This window comes from Gymnoscopelus microlampas (assembly GCF_963454915.1).
Source record: "Gymnoscopelus microlampas genome assembly, chromosome: 19".
In the NCBI taxonomy this organism is placed as follows: Eukaryota; Metazoa; Chordata; class Actinopteri; order Myctophiformes; family Myctophidae; genus Gymnoscopelus; species Gymnoscopelus microlampas.
The window spans coordinates 38,735,242-38,754,621 of NC_139956.1; the positions used below are offsets into that span (position 1 = coordinate 38,735,242).

The 19,380-nt window shown below is 43.7% G+C and overlaps 2 protein-coding genes across 2 annotated transcripts in view; both read right to left on the minus strand.

Moving 5' to 3' along the window:
- Window positions 1-1,800: 1,800 nt before the first annotated feature.
- Window positions 1,801-2,817, minus strand: LOC311034513 (kelch domain-containing protein 3-like; the record flags this gene model as incomplete). Its single annotated transcript, XM_084042392.1, has 1 exon — window positions 1,801-2,817. The coding sequence occupies one exon, from the start codon at window positions 2,815-2,817 to the stop codon at window positions 1,801-1,803; it is 1,017 nt and encodes a 338-aa protein (XP_083898518.1).
- A 1,422-nt stretch (window positions 2,818-4,239) lies between these two features.
- Window positions 4,240-19,380, minus strand: part of LOC311034514 (urea transporter 1) — a gene marked incomplete at both ends in the record, with an annotated part of 40,790 nt that continues 25,649 nt past the window's right edge. The window contains 3 exons of the mRNA XM_084042393.1: window positions 4,240-4,425; window positions 5,133-5,182; window positions 10,397-10,531. Coding sequence (XP_083898519.1) covers window positions 4,240-4,425; window positions 5,133-5,182; window positions 10,397-10,531 — 371 coding nt within the window. The remainder of the gene's footprint in view (window positions 4,426-5,132; window positions 5,183-10,396; window positions 10,532-19,380) is intronic.

Genomic DNA, 19,380 nt, shown 5'->3' on the forward strand with positions numbered 1-19,380 from the left:
GATTCGTCGTACAGATTTTCAACCGAGAAACACCCGCCTTCGACAGCGTCACCAGACCCTGAATGTGAGGCAAACGATTCAGGGGGTGGAGCCAGGCTAGAGCGAGCCAAGGGTGGAAAGAAGGGGGGCGGGGCTGAGGAAAGGGTCAGACTGTAACACATACGTTGGAATCATTTTCCAAGGAGTTCAAAACTAGCTGATGAGGTAACAATGATGTGTTGTGAGCTTATGTTTGTTTCTGCTTTTTTCCACAAAACTAGAGATGACACCAATGTCACACTGCCGATCTGACAGATATGCCCATATGAGGGCGCATAAAAGGCACCAAGTTTTTTTTATTATTATCTTTTTCTTTTTTCCATGTCCTCATATTCTCCGACAGCTGTTGTGAAGAAGCTTAGTTCAGCCTGGAGTCGTTGTGAGGCATATCACACATCTCATCACAAACACTGTTGCTTGGATAATGTTTGTCTTTCATAATCCTTGTTGTCCTGCTCAATCACCTGCTCTGGTAAATGTCCTGCAGAGATGTCAGAGAGCTCCCTCTGTTGGTGCTTTCAGTTCAGCCGCCTTCACAACCTTCCACAGTGGTCTTACAGTACGTCCTGTGAAGACCCCTGCCCATATATGGTCATACTTGCCCCCTGACAGGCTGCTCTGGGTTGTCTCGTGGTAGAAAGCTTTTTGGTTCTTTTGAGACGCCATACATTGTTGTCCAGCTGCCTCATGTGGAACAGGCGTTGCCTGGCCTTCTTAGACACAGCCTCGGTGCATGGCATGCTCCAAGTCAGGTCAAATCCAGGTCCTTGGCGATGTGCACACAAGGTTCTTGAAGCTATCCCCCATCTCCACATGCTCTCTGTTGATCACAAGAGGAGCATATGGCCTCTGTCTCTGCGTACAGAAGTCCACCATCATCTCCTTGGTCTTGCTGACGTTCAGGAAGAGACTATTTTCCTCACAGCATTTTCTGTCAGGTCTGCTGTGCCAACTCATCCAGGTAGCCCCCCTCGTCGTTGTTAGTGACGGCCTACTACCACTGTGGCAGGGCCTATACCACCACTCTGACATCAGTAAACTTAACAATGGTATTTGAGTTGGTCTTGGCCACACAGTCATGGGTGTACAGGGAGTACATCAGGGGGCTCAGTATGCAGCCCTGGGGGGCTCCAGTGTTTAGGGTGGTTGAGGTAGAGGTAGTCTGGGGGACTTTGCCTCAGAGCCTGGACAGCAGGGGCGCGGCCACTGCGTTCTAATTCAAATCAACAGCCAATGAAGAAAAGGGGGCGGGATCCACATGCAGTGGGTGTTGCATGTAAATAAGAGCGACGGGAAGCAATTTCTCCTTGAGAAATTGCGGCCGCCAATGTTGTGTACGCTGTTTGTCTCTCGTCGGACTGTTTAGACGAGTTGCACAGCTCTCAGACCGGTAAGAGGCGTGTCCGCTCAGATTCTGAGCGTAAGTTTACATCCCGCCCACAAATACCAGGGTTCTGGCCCAGAAGTTTCCTCGTTCATGCAAATGTGGGGAAAATAGCCAATCTACAAAACCAAACATGTGAGCTCGTATATCTGCTATTTCTGCTATTTTTAAAATGTGAAGTGGTTCTAGCAGTGGTTTTCAATGTCTTTTTTTCACACACGCACACGCACTCGCAGACACCGCACACACGCACGCACGAACGCACGCACACGATAAAATGTAAACAACATTTCTGCTGTGATATTGTTTTTACTAAGCAAGAAGCATTCTTATTAATGGTTCCACTGTAAAATACAGAAGAGCATTATAGACTGTGCTCAAGTCATCTGTGGTTTATTGCTGTTGGTAGTCATGGCTGCCAATTCCCACCTGATGTTGTGTGGGAGTTCAGACTGCTCCAGACCGCACTGAATAACTGCTAGCTTACATAACGTCTTAAGACTAGGACTCAAGTCTAAGATAAACAGGTCACTGGTGGTTTTAAATTTTTCAAAGAGGATGATACGATCTCCCACCATGCAACAAGACGTCCTATCTATTCGACATGGGCCTTTCCCCTTGGGCTTAACCTTCTTCCAGGAGTAGGTTTCTGGATTGAATTTCCACAGATCATTGAGGCTCTGGTCGAAGCAACCGCCAAATATGTACAGCTCTCCATTGTAGGTAAAGACTGAATGAGCAGAGAAGCCGTCTCGAAGAAGCTGTACAGAAGGTGTGCTCAGCCAGCAGTTGGTCTCTGTGTCAAACACTCTGATGGTGTTGTAGTGCTGGACCCCAAAGCCCCCAAATAGAAACATCTTCGTTCCGATGATGGCGGCAGAGTGACCTTTTGAAAAAGGTGCTGGAGTTCCTCTGGTGTTAATTAAAGACCAGACCATTGTGGTGGTGTCCAACTTGTAGATGTCATTACTGCGTCCAGTCAGTTGGGTGTATCCTCCATGGACATACATGACCCTCCTCAAGACACAGGCTGAGTGGTAGCTCCTCCCTTCTGGAACAGTCCCTGACACCTTGGGTTTGAACCATCTGTGGGTGTCCACATCAAATGCATAGAGTGTGTTGCAGTAAGAATACCGCCCACCCCAGATGTAGATGACATATTCTATCAGTACAGCTGTGTGGCCATAGCGCTTGAACAAATCTTCAAGGTGACGTTCTCCTCCTCCAGGATACTTCCTCCAGCATAAAGACACTGTGTTGAAAATATGCAAATCAATCTGATTTATGTCGCCGTCATAGACCCGTCCAAAGTAGTACACCTTGTGCTCCACTGGAACAGCAGCATAGTAGGATCTTTTTGATTCTCCATTCAGATGTACCGCCCAGCAGAACATTTCTCACACCGTAGACCAAGTTAGATTTGTATAATCTTGTTCCGTAAAATAATTGACTCCTAAAGTTCAACCAATCCACAAAGAGGATGAGTTGCGTTGGCCAATCAAAGAATCTAATGAGTGTGTATCTCCCAATATAGCAAATTGAATCCCTGTGGCGGTGTGTTCAGTTACACAGCAGACGGTTTGTTCAGCTACACAGCATACGGCTAAGTTTCAGGTAGAGTTATTAAAGGCTGCTGGATCCATCAGTAAAAGTTGCTGAATGACATTTTGTTTAGTTAACATTTCATTTTAAAGGACATGGTTGGGATGATGTCATTGTGATGTAGAATAGCCAATGACGTTACTCCAAGTGACTGTCGTCAAACACATTAACCCTGAAGTCCTGTTATGGACATGTCATTACAAAAATAAAATAATAATTTTCCCAAAAATACTAAACTATTATTAGATGCGGTCATGATGTGTTCTGAACTTGTAGATTTTGGATTTTTGAAAAATGGAGAAAGTCTAAAATAGATTAGGTTACGGTTAAGTGGTTCATAATGTAGGGAGCATAGCTGTAGGCATGTGTGTACAGCTCACACTTCAGGTAGGAAACGTACTAAATATTAGATTAGTTCAGTGATTCCATAACTATTAGTGCCCCCTAGAGAAACAGTAGCTTATAGTATGTATGTGTGATGAAATGGTGAATTTCACTTAATTAGCAAGTTGGATTATTTGGTACAACGTTTTCCAGTTACACCAATTGACATAAATAAAACCAGAAACAAAAAAAAACTCAGAAACAATAAACTAGTTAAATAAGTTGAATGTTTATTCTCGAAATGTAGTCCCTTTTAAATTTAACAAAACCTTAAGGACACAAAAAAAGGACACTGGTCGCAGACAGATATACAGATACATAAAGCAAAGACAAAGTGTGTAGCTGTGTGAGACTTACACTTTAATCACTTGAACCCCAGCATACCTATTCTGGGGGGAACATTTGCCAAAATTACAAACTCACAACAACGCATGCGACACATTGTGAGCATGTAGATCGACTACTTTTGGCGAAGAGTTCAGTAGAAACTGAGGTCTGTTTTACTAAGATTTGAGGGTATAAGTGCTTAATGGTTGAAGAGAGTAACTGAAAAGGGTTGCATGTTTATTCCCTGAGCTTGCATTGCCCCCTTCTGGCCAATTTGGTATATTCCAGCTAAATTCATTTTACAACGGCAGTGTGGGTTTGAGTACAAATGTATAAATAATTGAATAGATATTATCAATTTATACAACACGTGCCCATAGTGTGTGTGTGTGTGTGTGTGTGTGTGTGTGTGTGTGTGTGTGTGTGTGTGTGTGTGTGTGTGTGTGTGTGTGTGTGTGTGTGTGTGTGTGTGTGTGTGTGTGTGTGTGTGTGTCTCAGTAGTACTATACATCAGTGCTTTCCCTATCTGAGGTGTTGCCGGCTTCCCATTGGCTGCGGGAGCGCAGGTTGTGTTCTGGGGCCATGACTTGACCAATGGGGATACGGTATGCTGCCAACGTCTGTCCATTCATCAGCAGCATCAATGTGAAGACCATAGTGGCTGCCCAGCTGCATGCTGGTAGACCCAGCTGAGAGAGAGAGAGAGAGAGAGAGAGAGAGAGAGAGAGAGAGAGAGAGAGAGAGAGCATGGTATTCATATAGATGCTAGGTTCATTGTTTACCTGGTATCCTATAGTTTCAAGATAGTTCCTTGTTTAGACAGATGCTAAGTTCTTGGTTTACCCTAAATCCTAGTCACTACACTGTCTCTCTGTGATTAGGCTACCGTGTTGATTTTAAGTCGCTCTTGTACAGACAGACAGACAGACAGACAGACAGACAGACAGACAGACAGACGAGACGGAGGGAGGGAGAGTGATGGAGAGAGACATAGAGAGAGGCAGATGGAGAGACATTTAACAAATCACCATCACGTTTCTAAAAACAAACAGGCGCCTACTGCTTCACATTTTATTTATAAGGATGTGTGTGAGTTCTGAATGTGTGAGTGTGAATTTGTACAGAGTTTCTGTACACACACACACAGTTTCTGTGTGACCATTTACCTGGTCCAGAGAAATGCTTAATGTCATGGTTAAAAATGATAAGGGGATTTAGTCCTTATAATTGGAAACGATTGAGGTTGGGTAAGGGTTAGGTTGAGACATTTAGAGATTAGGTTTAGGTATCGGGGTTAGAGTTTTGTCTGAGTTATACAAAAGTCTGTGCATGTCTGTGCATGTGTGTGTGCGTGCGCGTGCGCGTGCGTGTGCGTGTGCGTGTGTGGTGTACTCACAGTTCCCAGCAGATTGCTCAGGGCGATGTCAACATATGCAGAGAAGAAGGCTGGAGGGCAGAGGATCAGAGCAAGAGATGAAGCTAAGCACTGTCACACGCACGCACGCACGCACGCAGGCACGCACGCACGCACGCACGCACGCACGCACGCACGCACGCACGCACGCACGTGTACACATTGTCACACACAAGCACACTCATGTATATGTACACGTACACGTACACGTACACGTACACGTACACGTACACGTACACGTACACGTGTTACTGTCATTCCTGTGAGCTGTAAGGACATGAGACTAATTTACATAATAACATAATTGTATTAGCCGGAAATCACAGCTCTCTCAACATTTGGCTGATTGAGGGGGGGGGGGGGTTAAGCCTGGTCCAAATGAACAAAATCAAGCTTCATTGTGAATTGAGTCTGACTGACTGATTATGGCATAATTATTTGCCTTCCACTGCCGCAATCCGCAGCATCCAGATGACCTGAGTGGGGGGCCTACCCCCCTTTTTGGTTTAGTTTGAGTTGCGCCCGTTTTATACAACACTCTCACATATCCAAACACTGCAGACATGACTAACTACTGACATAGTCACACCTCATACCCGTTTTATGTTTTTGTTCATTCATTTATTGTCATCACATATTACCCAGCCTTCATTGCTCTGGGTGATAAAATGGCCGAGAAGGTGATAAGCTTGCTGCTGACTGGTCAGCTACGGCAGCTGACCAATCAGTGCAAGCTAAAATGCCACCAATGCTCTATGCACAGCAGCCATATTGTAAAGAAATTGGGCCTCTTACATCCTTAACAGGTCTTACCAATGATACTAATGAAGGCTCTGTTCCATTCTGGTCAAACCGAGTCTAATCTCTCAAGAACAGATTCTGCCCTGCGGTGGAATCTGTCGGAGGGGTTCGTCATAACGTGTGCGCATTGGCTACAAGTGGGCGTGCCTTCAGATCAGGAAGCGGGCCGCGCTTTACCCAATCAAATGTAGTGGGCGGGATTCACGTGTCCATCCACCCTTCCCCCCTCGAAACTAGCCGAAACTAATTTAACAATAGCTTCCTCGGAGCGGACAAAACCACGGAAAGATATTCACATTTTAACTTACTCTTTCATCATAGAAACAAGTGGCCGTATAATCAAAACCATCCATTTTCTCTGGGAGAAGTGGTGTTAGTGTTCCGTGTAGAAATATTGTTAGTGGGAATGAAATGTAGTCGCACCAACCGGAAGTGATGCGCTGAAGGCAGACATGAAACCGGAGTTTCCCTGCGCACTGGTCTTCCATTTTCCTCCCGCCAGACCCCACAGACAATATCAGAAAACAGAGGTCGCTGTTTTTCATTTTCTGTGGGGTCTGGCTACGCGAGACTAAACCGAGTCAGGCTCTCAAAAGTGGGGTCCAGGGACCCTCATGGTTCCTTGAGGGGGTCCAAATGGCCCCTTACAGATGTGTAACTACAGGTCCATTTGGTTCCATTTGTACACTCTCAGAATTATGGGGATCCTTGAAATAAAAGTTTGAGAACCACTGTGCTACACTGAATGGAAAATGAGGCTTAATTAGCATGATCGGTAACACCTGTGAAGGAAGTAAGGAAGCAGCTCAATTTCTTTCTAATATGGCTGTTGTGCAGAGCTTATTGAACTGAGAGCAACCTTGCTGCCAAAGGAGCATTGTGTGAACTTTGAACAGCGGTTCACAGAATGACAGTGGGAATGGAATGTCGGGGCTGGCACTGGGCCAGTTCCTCTCTGACAGAAATGTTCATCCATTTTATTCAATTAAAGTCTTGATCAAATGTTATTAGGTTTCGAGAGCCTATCAGGCTTCGAACCCTATTACATCTCTACACTTTCATTATTATTATTATTATTATTCTTCCGCCGGTTTTGCCAGTTCTGGCCTAACCGCCTGGTCACTTTTTATGAAATTCGGCAATATGGTAGAGGGCTATGCCAAACGGCGAAAACCCGAAACTCACAAACATTGGCCAAAGGGTGGCGCTGTAGCACTCAATTGAACATGCCAACTTTGAACAAGTACAACTCATGCCCTGTTTGACCCACAGCCATGAAACTTCGATGCACACATGCGTCTCCTCATGCCTAACAACTTTCACTGTTTGACTTTTGACCTCTGACCTTTAAATCTCCCACCATTTCGAATTCTATGAAAAGCAGTAAAAAAGACTCTTCCTTCGTACAGATTGAGCAATCTGTACGAAACTGTATACACATGAACTTTGGACCAATGCCGACAGACGTGAGCAAGCGGATTTTCCATAAGTGAAAACGTTAAGCTTTTATAAGCCAATGAATATTGCAGTTTTATGACAATTATTCATCTGCCCCTAACACATACATGCAGACTCACATTTGTTTGACACTTTGCAATATTGTAGAGGGTCCTTCCAAGTATCACTGAAACCAATCTTACTCCAATAGGTCAAAGGGGGGCGCTATAGCAATTTTTTGAAAATGCAAACTTTAAACAGGCAAAAGTCATGCCTCGTTTGGCCGACAGCCGTTAAACCTGCTTACACATGTGCCTTGACTCATGAGGAACACATGTATCACTTTGACCAGTAAGCTCTGCCCTTAGATTGTCTGCAATTTTGAGCAGTTTGAAAAACATTTAAATCCAGGATTTCTGAGCAATTTGCGTGAAACTGTGTCAAATACATGTTTGAGGCCCTTTTTCACAGGTTCAGGTGTGTTGGTTCAATAGCTTGATCGCTTAATCATCTGCCTTGAAACCATAGGGTAGCCGGTTCAAATCCCACCTCAGGTAGACTTCATTATAATTGCATTGCACACAACATGACTATATCAATGAATACATGTGCAATTGTTAAAGATGACGAGAAATGCATACTTGAAAGTAGTTATTTTCAATGTATGACGTACTTCATTCGCCCTTTTGTTTTGTTTTGTTGGATTCTCCCTTTTCACTGTCTAAGGCTGTGTATTGGATAGCTCCACCAGTAGAGTGTGAGTCTCATGTGCCGAAGGTCCCTGGTTCAAATCCCACTTATTACAGTTCACATATAAATTGCATTGTACAAAACATGACCCTGTTAATTCAGACATGTGCAATGTTTAGACAATAACACGAAATGCTTTTGAGAGTAGTTGTTTTTTATGTATGACATACTTTCTTGTGAAAATAGCCGATCTACAATCTCACACCGGAAGAACCTATAGGACGGAAAAAGCTATAGATGTCAACAGACACCATCAGGGAGGCCATATCTTTAGCTCAATGAGAAGAGAGGCAGCCTGTGAATCCATAGGTCGCTGGTTCGATCCCTGTCCCCAACAATGCGTTCAGGTGATCATCATTTGGAATTCCCCCTATTCCCATGGATTGGATCCACCCCTCTCACCTGCTCTCACTCATCACCAATCACACCTGCCACATGCACAGTACAATTTTTAGGTACTTTTACTTTACTACTCTACTCTACTACAATTACAGCAGATGACAGCTTTAGTTACTTGTTACTTTGCAGATGTAATTATTAATACAACACCTACAGTAACCACATACAGCCGATCTACAATGTGACGCGTTATGAGCTTGTATGTATATAATAAGCAACCCATGCTGTATGATAACTTACCACATATGAAATCCAATTCTCTCTATCCAATGGCTCAGTTTGTACTGTGGCCATAGCTGAGTGGTTAGTGAGCCCACCTAGGGAGCCAGAGGCCCTGGTTGCCCCGGGTACGATTCCAGGCCAGGCCAGCAAATGTGTCGATGAAAAGAAATTTGTCCCTGAGCAAGACTCTTAACCCCTAATTGCTCACAGGCCCTCATTGGAAACAAGACTGCAAGGACTTTCATGAACAGACCTGAAATTATCCTTTACACTGTCTACCCACAAGTCTATAGGTCCCTGGTTCAAACCCCAATTTAAGCGGTCCAAATATAATTTACTGAATAAAAATCATGACTTTGTTAATTAATGCATGTTCACTTCTTCTCTCTCGCTCTCTCTCTCTCTTACTGCCTCTCTTTCTCACTGCCTCTCTCTCCCTTCTCTCTTTCTCTCTCTCTTTCTTCTCTCTCTCTTTCTTCTCTCTCTCTCTCTCTCTCTCTCTCTCTCTCTCTCTCTCTCTCTGTCTGCCACTCTGTCACAGTCTGTCTGTCTGTCTGCCAGTCTGCCACTCTGTCACAGTCTGCCAGTCTGCCAGTCTGCCAGTCTGCCACTCTGTCACAGTCTGTCAGTCTGCCAGTCTGCCACTCTGTCACAGTCTGCCAGTCTGCCACTCTGTCACAGTCTGCCAGTCTGCCAGTCTGTCACAGTCTGTCAGTCTGCCACTCTGTCACAGTCTGCCAGTCTGCCAGTCTGCCACTCTGTCACAGTCTGCCAGTCTGCCAGTCTGTCACAGTCTGCCAGTCTGCCACTCTGTCACTGTCTGTCTGTCTGTCTGCCAGTCTGCCACAGTCTGTCTGTCTGCCAGTCTGCCACAGTCTGCCAGTCTGCCAGTCTGCCACTCTGTCACAGTCTGCCAGTCTGCCAGTCTGTCACATTCTGCCAGTCTGCCAGTCTGCCAGTCTGCCACTCTGCCAGTCTGCCAGTCTGTCACAGTCTGTCCGCCAGTCTGTCAGTGTCTGTCTGCCACTCTGTCACTGTCTGTCTGTCACTCTGTCACTGTCCAGTCTGCCACTCTGCCAGTCTGCCACTCTGCCAGTCTGCCAGTCTGCCAGTCTGCCACTCTGCCAGTCTGCCACTCTGCCAGTTTTCTCGAAACCGCTCATTGCTGCTTGCAGCTATATTTTTCTAATTGTGTTTGTCAGTAAATAATACTGTGGGAGGTGTGGGAAATTACCACCTGGGAGAGAAAGGGGGGGGGAGGTGGAGGGAGGGGACTTATGTCACAATTAAAAAATAATGAACACGCTGATGTGTTTCGAAGCAACATGTCAATGCAATCACCAGGCACCAGGTGTGTGTGTGTGTGTGTGTGTGTGTGTGTGTGTGTGTGTGTGTGTGTGTGTGTGTGTGTGTGTGTGTGTGTGTGTGTCTGTGTGTGTGTGTGTGTGTGTGTGTGTGTGTGTGTGTGTGTGTGTGTGTGTGTGTGTGTGTGTGTGTGTGTGTTTTTTTGTTAAGTGTACACTTACATTATGTACGGTATGCTAATGCTTACATTATGTCTCACACCACATTATTGTGAATTTACGATGATGGAAAGCAAAAGTGTGTGTGCGTGTGTGCGTGTGTGTCTGTCTCACCACTGGTGATGGCGAACAGGTGAGTCTTCCAGCTGAAGGTAAAGAAGAGCCCTCCGATAGCCATGCAGCCCAACGCCCCGTTGAACCCTGACAGACCTGCATACAGACTGCCATGATTCACCGCCATGGACACACCTGCAACACACGCACACACACGCACACACACACACACACACACACACACACACACACACACACACACACACACACACACACACACACACACACACACACACACAAACACAAACGAAGAGATTTGTGTTAAGAAATTATTCAAAAGTTTTCAAAAAATGTTCACAAAATAGCAGACGTTCAAGCTTGCAGTAAGCTTGTAGATCTGCCATTTTTGAATAGCCAACATATAAATGGATAAAAGGGTTAAAATGATATTGATGCTTTATTAACACATTTAGCTGGGGACCCCCCTGGAACCCCCTCAAGGACCCCAGGGGGTCCCCGGACCCCACTTTGAGAACCAATAGATCAGGCCACAGACCTGTAAGGGTCCATTTGGTTCCTAACTCTCAATCACTTAGCTGGGGTCCACCTGGAACACCCTGAAGGACCCCTGGGGGTCCCCAGACCCCTCTTTGAGAACCAGGGCTTGTAAACTGAGTTGCACTGTAAGGCTTTGTTCAGACTGCAGGACAATCCCATTAGTCTCTCAAATAATACAGGTCTGACTGTCCACACTGTTATCTGCAAGTGATGTGACATAAATGTGTGAAATAGTGTATTTCCTGTCCAGGTATGATGAGTATTGAAAGAAAAGGATACACAAGAAACATAACACACTTGGTGATAACAAGGGAATATATCCGTTAAAATTGTTTTGAATATTTAACACCTCATGTAGTGTATACGGAAAAAATGTTTCTGTTTTGTGTAAGTTGATTATGGCCTTTATAATCAATTTTCTGTTGACATGGTTCACTCATAGGGGGGGGGGCTGTGGGGAAAAAGCAGCACATGTAGCAAGTTCCACAGGAAGTGAGGTACCAGGAACAGATATAAAAGTACAGGAAGTGAGGCGGCCCGGGGGTTCCATTTTGGTAAAAGAGTGTTTGGTGGTGGTTTGTCAAAGAGAGACTCTTGTAAGCCAATACTAAACCAGAATCAGAGCTCGTTAAACCACTGAGTAGTGTGGCCGAAGAACTTTGTGAGGTGGAAGAAAGGACGTTTGGACGAAAGAAAGGTTTGGGTTCTGAATCAATTCAGAAACAACAGGACAGAGGAACCTCCTGTGGCCTCCTGACTTAAAGGCAGGGTGAGGAATATACTTTTTTCCCTTTTTTATGCAATGCATTGTCTTTTTATTTGCTGACTTTGCCGATTACTGGATTTTCGAAAAATAGAAGATCTACAATAATTGTGGGATTACTTTTGAATTACTTTTGGATTGGGAAACTACAGAATACTCATTCCAGACGTTTAAAAGAACTTTGCATTGCGGGACTAAAGATTCATAGTTTGATCATCTTTCATTTGTATTTTGAGGTTTACTGATTGTTTAATTGAATTGAATTATTATTTTATTTGATTGAGATTGGGTCAGATACTGCATTTAATTTCAAAAGCAACAGTTTTGTGTCTGCATTACAGTTTATTTACAGTATAAAGAATTACTGACGCAGGTACCTGATTGTTATAGTGAATTGATTTGTGCATAACATCACCAAAAAATAGCTGATCTACAATCTCACAACGCATCACGATGCAACGCGTTGTGAGCTTGTAGGTCAGTTATGTTTGGTAAGTGAAACAGTCCATTGATGAAACGGCAGTACTAACGTTATCCACCAGGTGGCAGTAAAGGTTTACTATTGTATGACGAATTTCAGTCTTGTGTAGAAATACCATTGACTGCATTCAGGTGGTTGATTCATCATCATATTAATTATAGAACAGAATTATATATTATAGAATTATAATGTATTTTTTTAAATGGTCAAAGGGTAAAATATGGTTGTTTCCTAAGACATTTCCCCAAACACCTACACACAGTTAAATCTTCAGTTTTAAAGCAGCTGTTTTATGAATAAAATGTAATGTTGTCCAATCTGTGTGGTAGAGTATGTTAATACAATATAACCTATACAATTGGGGTGGTTGTATTAATGTCTCCCTGCTCTTCTAATGAGACATTTTTGGCTAGACACAGGAGGATTTTGACCTGATTGTCAAGATTTAATTTATCCTCTGAGAAAGCAGGCAGGCTCTATTAGCTCAATGGTAAGAATTTCAGCACTTGTGCAGGAAACCGGATTCAAACCCGGTGTAGAAGATAAAAGTTAACGTTGTGCAGCTTTAAATAAATGAACAATTCAGTTAAAATGTTTTTCTTTTATAATTGCCATTGAGGATCTGACCTTCTAATCATGAGTCATCATGGTATCAAAGGGACAAGCCAGGATTTTATCGATGGCACGTCTTTCTCCGTGTTGATATAGACGTCATATATGACCACAGGGGGCTTTGAGAGGATTTTAGTGGTTCTCAGAACCTTAATTCATTTCAAATACCTCTAGTTTGACAAACATCAGGCCATGGACCCTCATCTGATAATTGTTTTACATTTCTGGGAATATATACTGTGAAACCCTCTATGTACAGTAACTCTGAACTCAGTGGACAAATGGAACCAAATGGACCCTTACAAGTCCATTTGATTCCAGTTGACCTACACACACACACACACACACACACACACACACACACACACACACACACACACACACACACACACACACACACACACACACACACACACACACACACACACACACACACACACACACACACACACACACACGGGGGTCCTTTTTTGGACCCCCGGTGGTCCCCGGACTCTATGTTGAAGAAAAAGTGGAAAATATCACTTTCTCTCTAAAATCAGAGACAATAAGTAGTACACTTATGTTCATTCATTTTTAAAACGTCTAACCAGATCAATGTGCACGTTGTCAGTAATAACAATCAATAACATCACCAATGTTGTAACCGGAACACCATAATCTTTTTAACATGTATTCTGTAACCTCTGAAACTGTATTCTGTATTGAGCACAACTACTATAGAATGTCAGTGCAGTTGGCATTTCAGTCTGACCTTTGACATTTGACCCACTCATGTACAATGACACTGAATCTGTTTGTACAGGCTCAATGTATTCTGAATCTATACGTAGTATCCATGGCCTGAGGAAACAAACACAAGCTTTGGCGTTGGCAATCTTCTAGTCACCAGGAACCAGTGGTGGAAAAAGTACTCAAATGTTTTACTTAAGTAAAAGTATCAATACGGCAATGTAGAAGTACTCTGTTGCAAGTAAAAGTCCGGAGTTCAAAATGTATTTGAGTTGAAGTACAAAAGTATTGGTATCAAAATGTACGTAAATTACCAAAAGTAAAAGTACTAAAATGTTTGAAAATAGCCTAGGTATAAAATGGGGCTAAAGTGGTTATTGTATGTTTTATAATGTAATAATGTATGTCCGCAAAGTATAATAACTAAAGTTTTCAAATGATTGTAGTGGAGTAAAAGTACAATATTTGCCTCTGAGATAGTGGAGCAGAAGTAAAAGTATAGATAATTGGAAATACTCCAGTAAAGTAAAAGTACCTCAAAATCGTAGCCTAGCTCAAAATCGTAGCCTACTTAAGTACAGTACTTGGGTAAATGTACTTGGTTGCTTTAAGGAACTGCCAGGAACACAACAAAAATCAAGCTTTTGTATGTGCTGACGTGTAATTTCACTGTCAGACTATTGTGTGTTAGCCTGACGTGTGCGTTGATGTCTACAGATGTAACAACATCAAGAGAGCTGTGAAAGCTTTGATCGTCGGTATTGATGTAACCACTGTAGGACCTTTAGGAGGCCTCAAGATATAGTCAAGAAAAAGAGTGAACCTTTCAACTCACAGCTTGGCTGTCATGATACGGTATAACATAATCTATATTCTATAGCCACATCACAGTAATCTATGTACCTGTATGAATACGCATTACAGTAATATATGTATCTTTATGAATGTGAGCTTGTGAGCTTGTAGATCGTGGCATTTTCTGTGAAGAGGTGCACCCTGGGCAAGACCTGGGATGTTGGTTGTCTAGGAAGTTGACAACCGGAAATGGTTGGATTTGGCGGAAGTACCGCCCAAGGAAATGACGTTGATGCTTTACAAATCTGTTAACATTCTCCGTGAATGAAACGAGTGTTGTGATTGGTCAAAAAATATCATTTCCGGGGGAAACGGAAATCCGCTCCACTCAGGACTTCCTAGACACTCGCTGCTTTAGGTCGTGACCAGGCTCTTCTCTTCGCAGATGAGTGAGGCTGGGACCGAGGTTAGAAGAGGTGTGGAGGGGAACATAGGTGCCACGCTATGAGCTTGTAGATCTGCTATTTTTGGTGAAGGAGTGATGTAGGTGAAGGAGTGATGTATAATGGTAGAATCCACACGGTAATAACCTGGGTGTTGATTTACAAACCTTAGTGTCCCTATTCTGGGAATGTTAGGCAAACATTCAGTGCAACTCGCAGATGTACAAGCTCACACGGCACGTTGCGAGTTTGTAGCTCGGCTATTTTCTGTGAAGAGATGTTGTGTAGAGGGGAAAAAGGAGGAGACCAAGTATAGACTCCTGGGGTGCCTTGGTTAATAAGGTGTGTGGGGTTTAAGAGGTTAATTATGAAGAGGCCGTAACAAAAATACTGACTGTTACAGGTTCAGTGTTAACTCTTTGACTGCCAATGGCGAGATTTCTCGTCATATTTCGCAATGGCTCACACCGCCAATGACGAGATTTGTGTTTTCAGTGGTTTTACGATAGAGGGCGCTCTTCCGCAGCCTGTAAATGATCCCAGGATCACCAAGAAGAGTACACACATAAATCGCGTGATCACAACAAAATGAAGCTGGCTTTGTCCAGTATTATAGGATTTATAAAAGTCATTTTTTCTCTGCTTTCTGTTGTTTTTGGCAATTACATGCCACATTCAACTACCCGGAATGGATTGTCCCGACAGCACGCTTTTTCCCACCGATTCAGCGAGACCCCCGTACGTGTAATGAGGCGATCGCCGGGTGGATCGCTGTGAAAAAATAATACTCTATGATTTTTCAAAGGTTAGTAAAAATACTCGGAAATCGCTGGCAGTGGCTTGACACTTGTCTGAAAAACTCTGGCAGTTAATTCAGATTTCAGTATTACATTAAAAAATCTGGATTTCTCTTCACCTCCGCGTCATCAGCGCCCATACCCTAGGTGGGGTTGGCGAAAGGGCCTACTCTGTGTGGAGTTTACATTTTCTCCCTGTGTATCCCAGGGTAGTTAATACCCTCACAAAAACATGTAGTAATCCTGGTCACTATATCGCCTCCCCTATGACAGCCGGGGCGCCTGATGGAGGGGAAAGGAACTGGTTGGAATAACGTGTTCCTTCCACGCGCTACGTCCTACCAGGGACACTCCCCCCTGTCAGGTGACAAGAAGGTCAGTTGGCTCTCATGCACTGAAGGAAGCATGAGCTCGGCCCTGGCCTCCCTGGCTGTGGGGGACTGGTGTAGCGCCCAGGATCACTTAGGAAATTGGCACCGGGTGAAAAAAAATGGGTTATAAAAATTATAAATAAATAAAAATCTGGATTTCACAAGGCAGCCTTATTGCCATCATGAGTGTTGTGTGCTGTAGGTACAGCACTTAAAGCCTAAAAAACATTAAACCAAGAAATGTCCATGGTCCATTCTCTTTATTGTATGTTCTGCTTTCGTCTGGGGGTGATTTTCCTTTGTTGAAGAGGCTCTGCTTGTGGTGGAGTCTGTAGTCTGGTCAGGAAGCAGAGGGACCACACCCTACAACTCACTGTCTGGATCCTCCCCTCCCCTCTCCTCTCCTCTCCTCTCGACCAGGGGTTCTCAACCTGTGGGTCGGTACCCCCTTGGGGGTCCCCACATGATTTTGGGGGGTCCCCAGATGACATTAAAGTGACAATTTAAGGACTTTTAATACTTTTTTTCAATACCAACAAATAAAATGAATGAAATGAATAAAGACCATTACTGCATCAAACGTAATCAATCAACTATGCTATAAAAACTGGTCAAACATCGGCAAATTGTCATCATTTCTTTTTTGAAAATAGACAATCTACACTTTAATAGTGAAAATAGCAAATCTACAAGCTCACAACGCCTCGCAACGCACTTGTAGATCAGCTATTTTCACAATGTCTGTGGAACCGAGTCAAACTAAATGTAACACCTCAACTCCTACAATTCCAAGTGCTTCTCACTATCTCTTTCTTCTCCTCCTTTGGCCTTGTTTTTCTTCCCCCGATCAATCTCACCCCCCCCCCCCCTCTCTCCGTGCTCCTCCCTTCTTCTGCCCTCCTGTTTCCTTTGTTCCTTTTGTCTTTTTTCTCACCCCGTAGAAAGATGGCAATCTTTCTACACCAGACCTGCCAAGCTCCTTCTCTTCCTTCAGTCTTCCATCCCTCCATCGCATCTCTCCATCCCTCTAGTCATTAGAGACTAATGTCAGCGTGCCAGGCAGCCCCAAGAGGCTGCTGAGCATTTTTACTGCCGCTCTAAGTGTGTGTGTGTGTGTGTGTGTGTGTGTGTGCATGCGCACGCGCGTGTGCGTGTGTGTGTGTGTGTGTGTGTGTGTGTGTGCGTTCTCGACGCTGTGTGGGCGGGGGTGTGTGCATGTGTGCTCAGCATCATAATGGTGTACTGTAGGCCTGGGTGCTGTGAATCATTGGGGCTCTGCGTGTTTGTGTGTGTGTGGGGGGGGTCATTCTTAGCGTGCTGCTGTCTATGCTAATACAGAGTCCAGCTGCTCCTATGATAATAACAGTCCTCCTAATATTGCAAAATACTCTCTCCTCTCCTCTCCTCTCCTCTCCTAACCCTTCCCTGCTTACTTGTAAAAGGCTATCGTAAAATAAAACGGGTTGTAAACCCCCCCCCTGCAATTTTCCTTCAAGTCACCCAACAATGTCAGAAAAGGTTACTTGTTGCTATGGTTACAAGCGTAATAATGAACGTGGGTGCGTGTGTATCAGTGTGCGCGTGTAACAACAACGTGTTACACATTTGTGCTGCACTTGTGTAGGAAAAAAAGGCCTAATTTACCAGGGCCTTTGTGCGACCCTTGTCCATCCCTATTATGATTTGGAGCACATAATAGCCCGTCATTTTCTTTGTTTTGTCCTTGAAAGCGCTACAGTACAGGACACAGACCATCCATAGATAGCTGTTTGATGACAGTCATTCCACTGCCCGCCTCTAATGTTTTGTCATGAACACCGCTGAGATGGTGTCATGTTCGCACGCATGCAGAGCACCTCGTTTCACTAGCATTTCATAACATCGGTGTTGGGGGGGAAACCTCGTAAGGCCAAAACTTTTTGGGAAATGAAAAGAAAAACAAACCTGGGTTCCAATGTAGTTAGTAAGATCTTGCTACATTAATACTGTACATTTCATTGGTTCAATATTCATAAACCCACAAACTCATGTCACGATCACTCAGCCATGACCATGTAAGGAGTTCCCAATACAGCTACCTACGCCCAAATATGGGGTGTGATGTCTAATCTCAATGTGTTGTCATGGCATCAGGCGCAAACAAATCAATCAGCTCCATATATGGGCACAAAAACAAACAAAGCTGAAATATGGAGATACAAGGTTTCCACTCAACAGCAACATTATTCGAATACATACTGTACAATATGACTGGTTGTAATCTTAACATGGCTGCACAGTAGCCCTAAGAGAATGGAAATATAATATAATATAAATAGTTTTTGTGTTTTATTAGATATGTACAAATATGTTCATTTATATGCATTTAAAAAAAAGTCAAACAATACATGGATTGCTCTCCTACTGTACATGCGCACAAGTCAATGACAGAACCCTTCAGAAATGCTTCTGTTATCTTTGCAACATATTCAGCGACCGTGTTTCTATATCATTACAGTCCACGCCACTCTGACTTGCACACGGACAGGGCTGTTCTTCTCAGTGCCAGCAGGACCCCCTGTGTCCTCAGCAGCTGTTGTGTTAAAAGACCAGAGGTGTGAGGTAGAGGCAATGAATGGCCTACATACAGTCCCTGCTCTCCTCCCCGGGAAACCCCTGGTGGGACATGGGATACTGTACACAGCGTACAGTGAACGCCACCAGTACAGTTCTAAATATGGTCACGATGCTCTCACTGTACCCAACAGCATCTCCCCTCTACGCTCATCTCAATACCCTCTCTGTCAGTGGGGGAAAGTATCTTTGTACATTTAATCAAGTGCTCTACTTAAGGTCAATTATAAGGTAATTTTAACGTCATGATCTATGTCATGGTCTGCTCCTATGGCCCTTCCGGCCATGTTCTTGAGACCTGGACATTTATAGCTTCCTCTCAGTGGCGGGTTATGTTCTTCAGCTTCTGTGTAATTATTTCTTGGTTTGTCTTCCTTGTTTTCCTTGTGGGTTTTTTGTAGAGATGTACCGATACCAGTTTTTCCCACATGCCCGATCCGATACCAGTGTGTAATAATTTAAACAAAGGGTCTGCTCATAATTCCGACATCCCATTATTCCGACCATTAGGCTAGTGTGAGGTTAGGGTTAGGGATATGGTCCATTTGGTTCCAAATTGTGGTCACTCTCAGAGTTATGGGGTTACTTGAAATTAATAGGTTTGAGAACCCTAGAAAGTTATTGAAATAATGTAAATAGCACAGTAAGAGTTTAAAACAGTAGTGCAACATCAACTGTAGCGTTCAAAATATGACTGTAAATAAAATATCATGTGATAAATGACATGGTATCGGGTGGCATAGACTGGCATACTCGTCGATACAGATACCAGCATTTAGGCAGTATCGGCAGCTTTTCCGATACTGATATTGGTATCGGAACAATTCTATTAAAAAAATTACAAAAAACTCTTGCAGTTGACCTGCTCTGCCTCTGCCT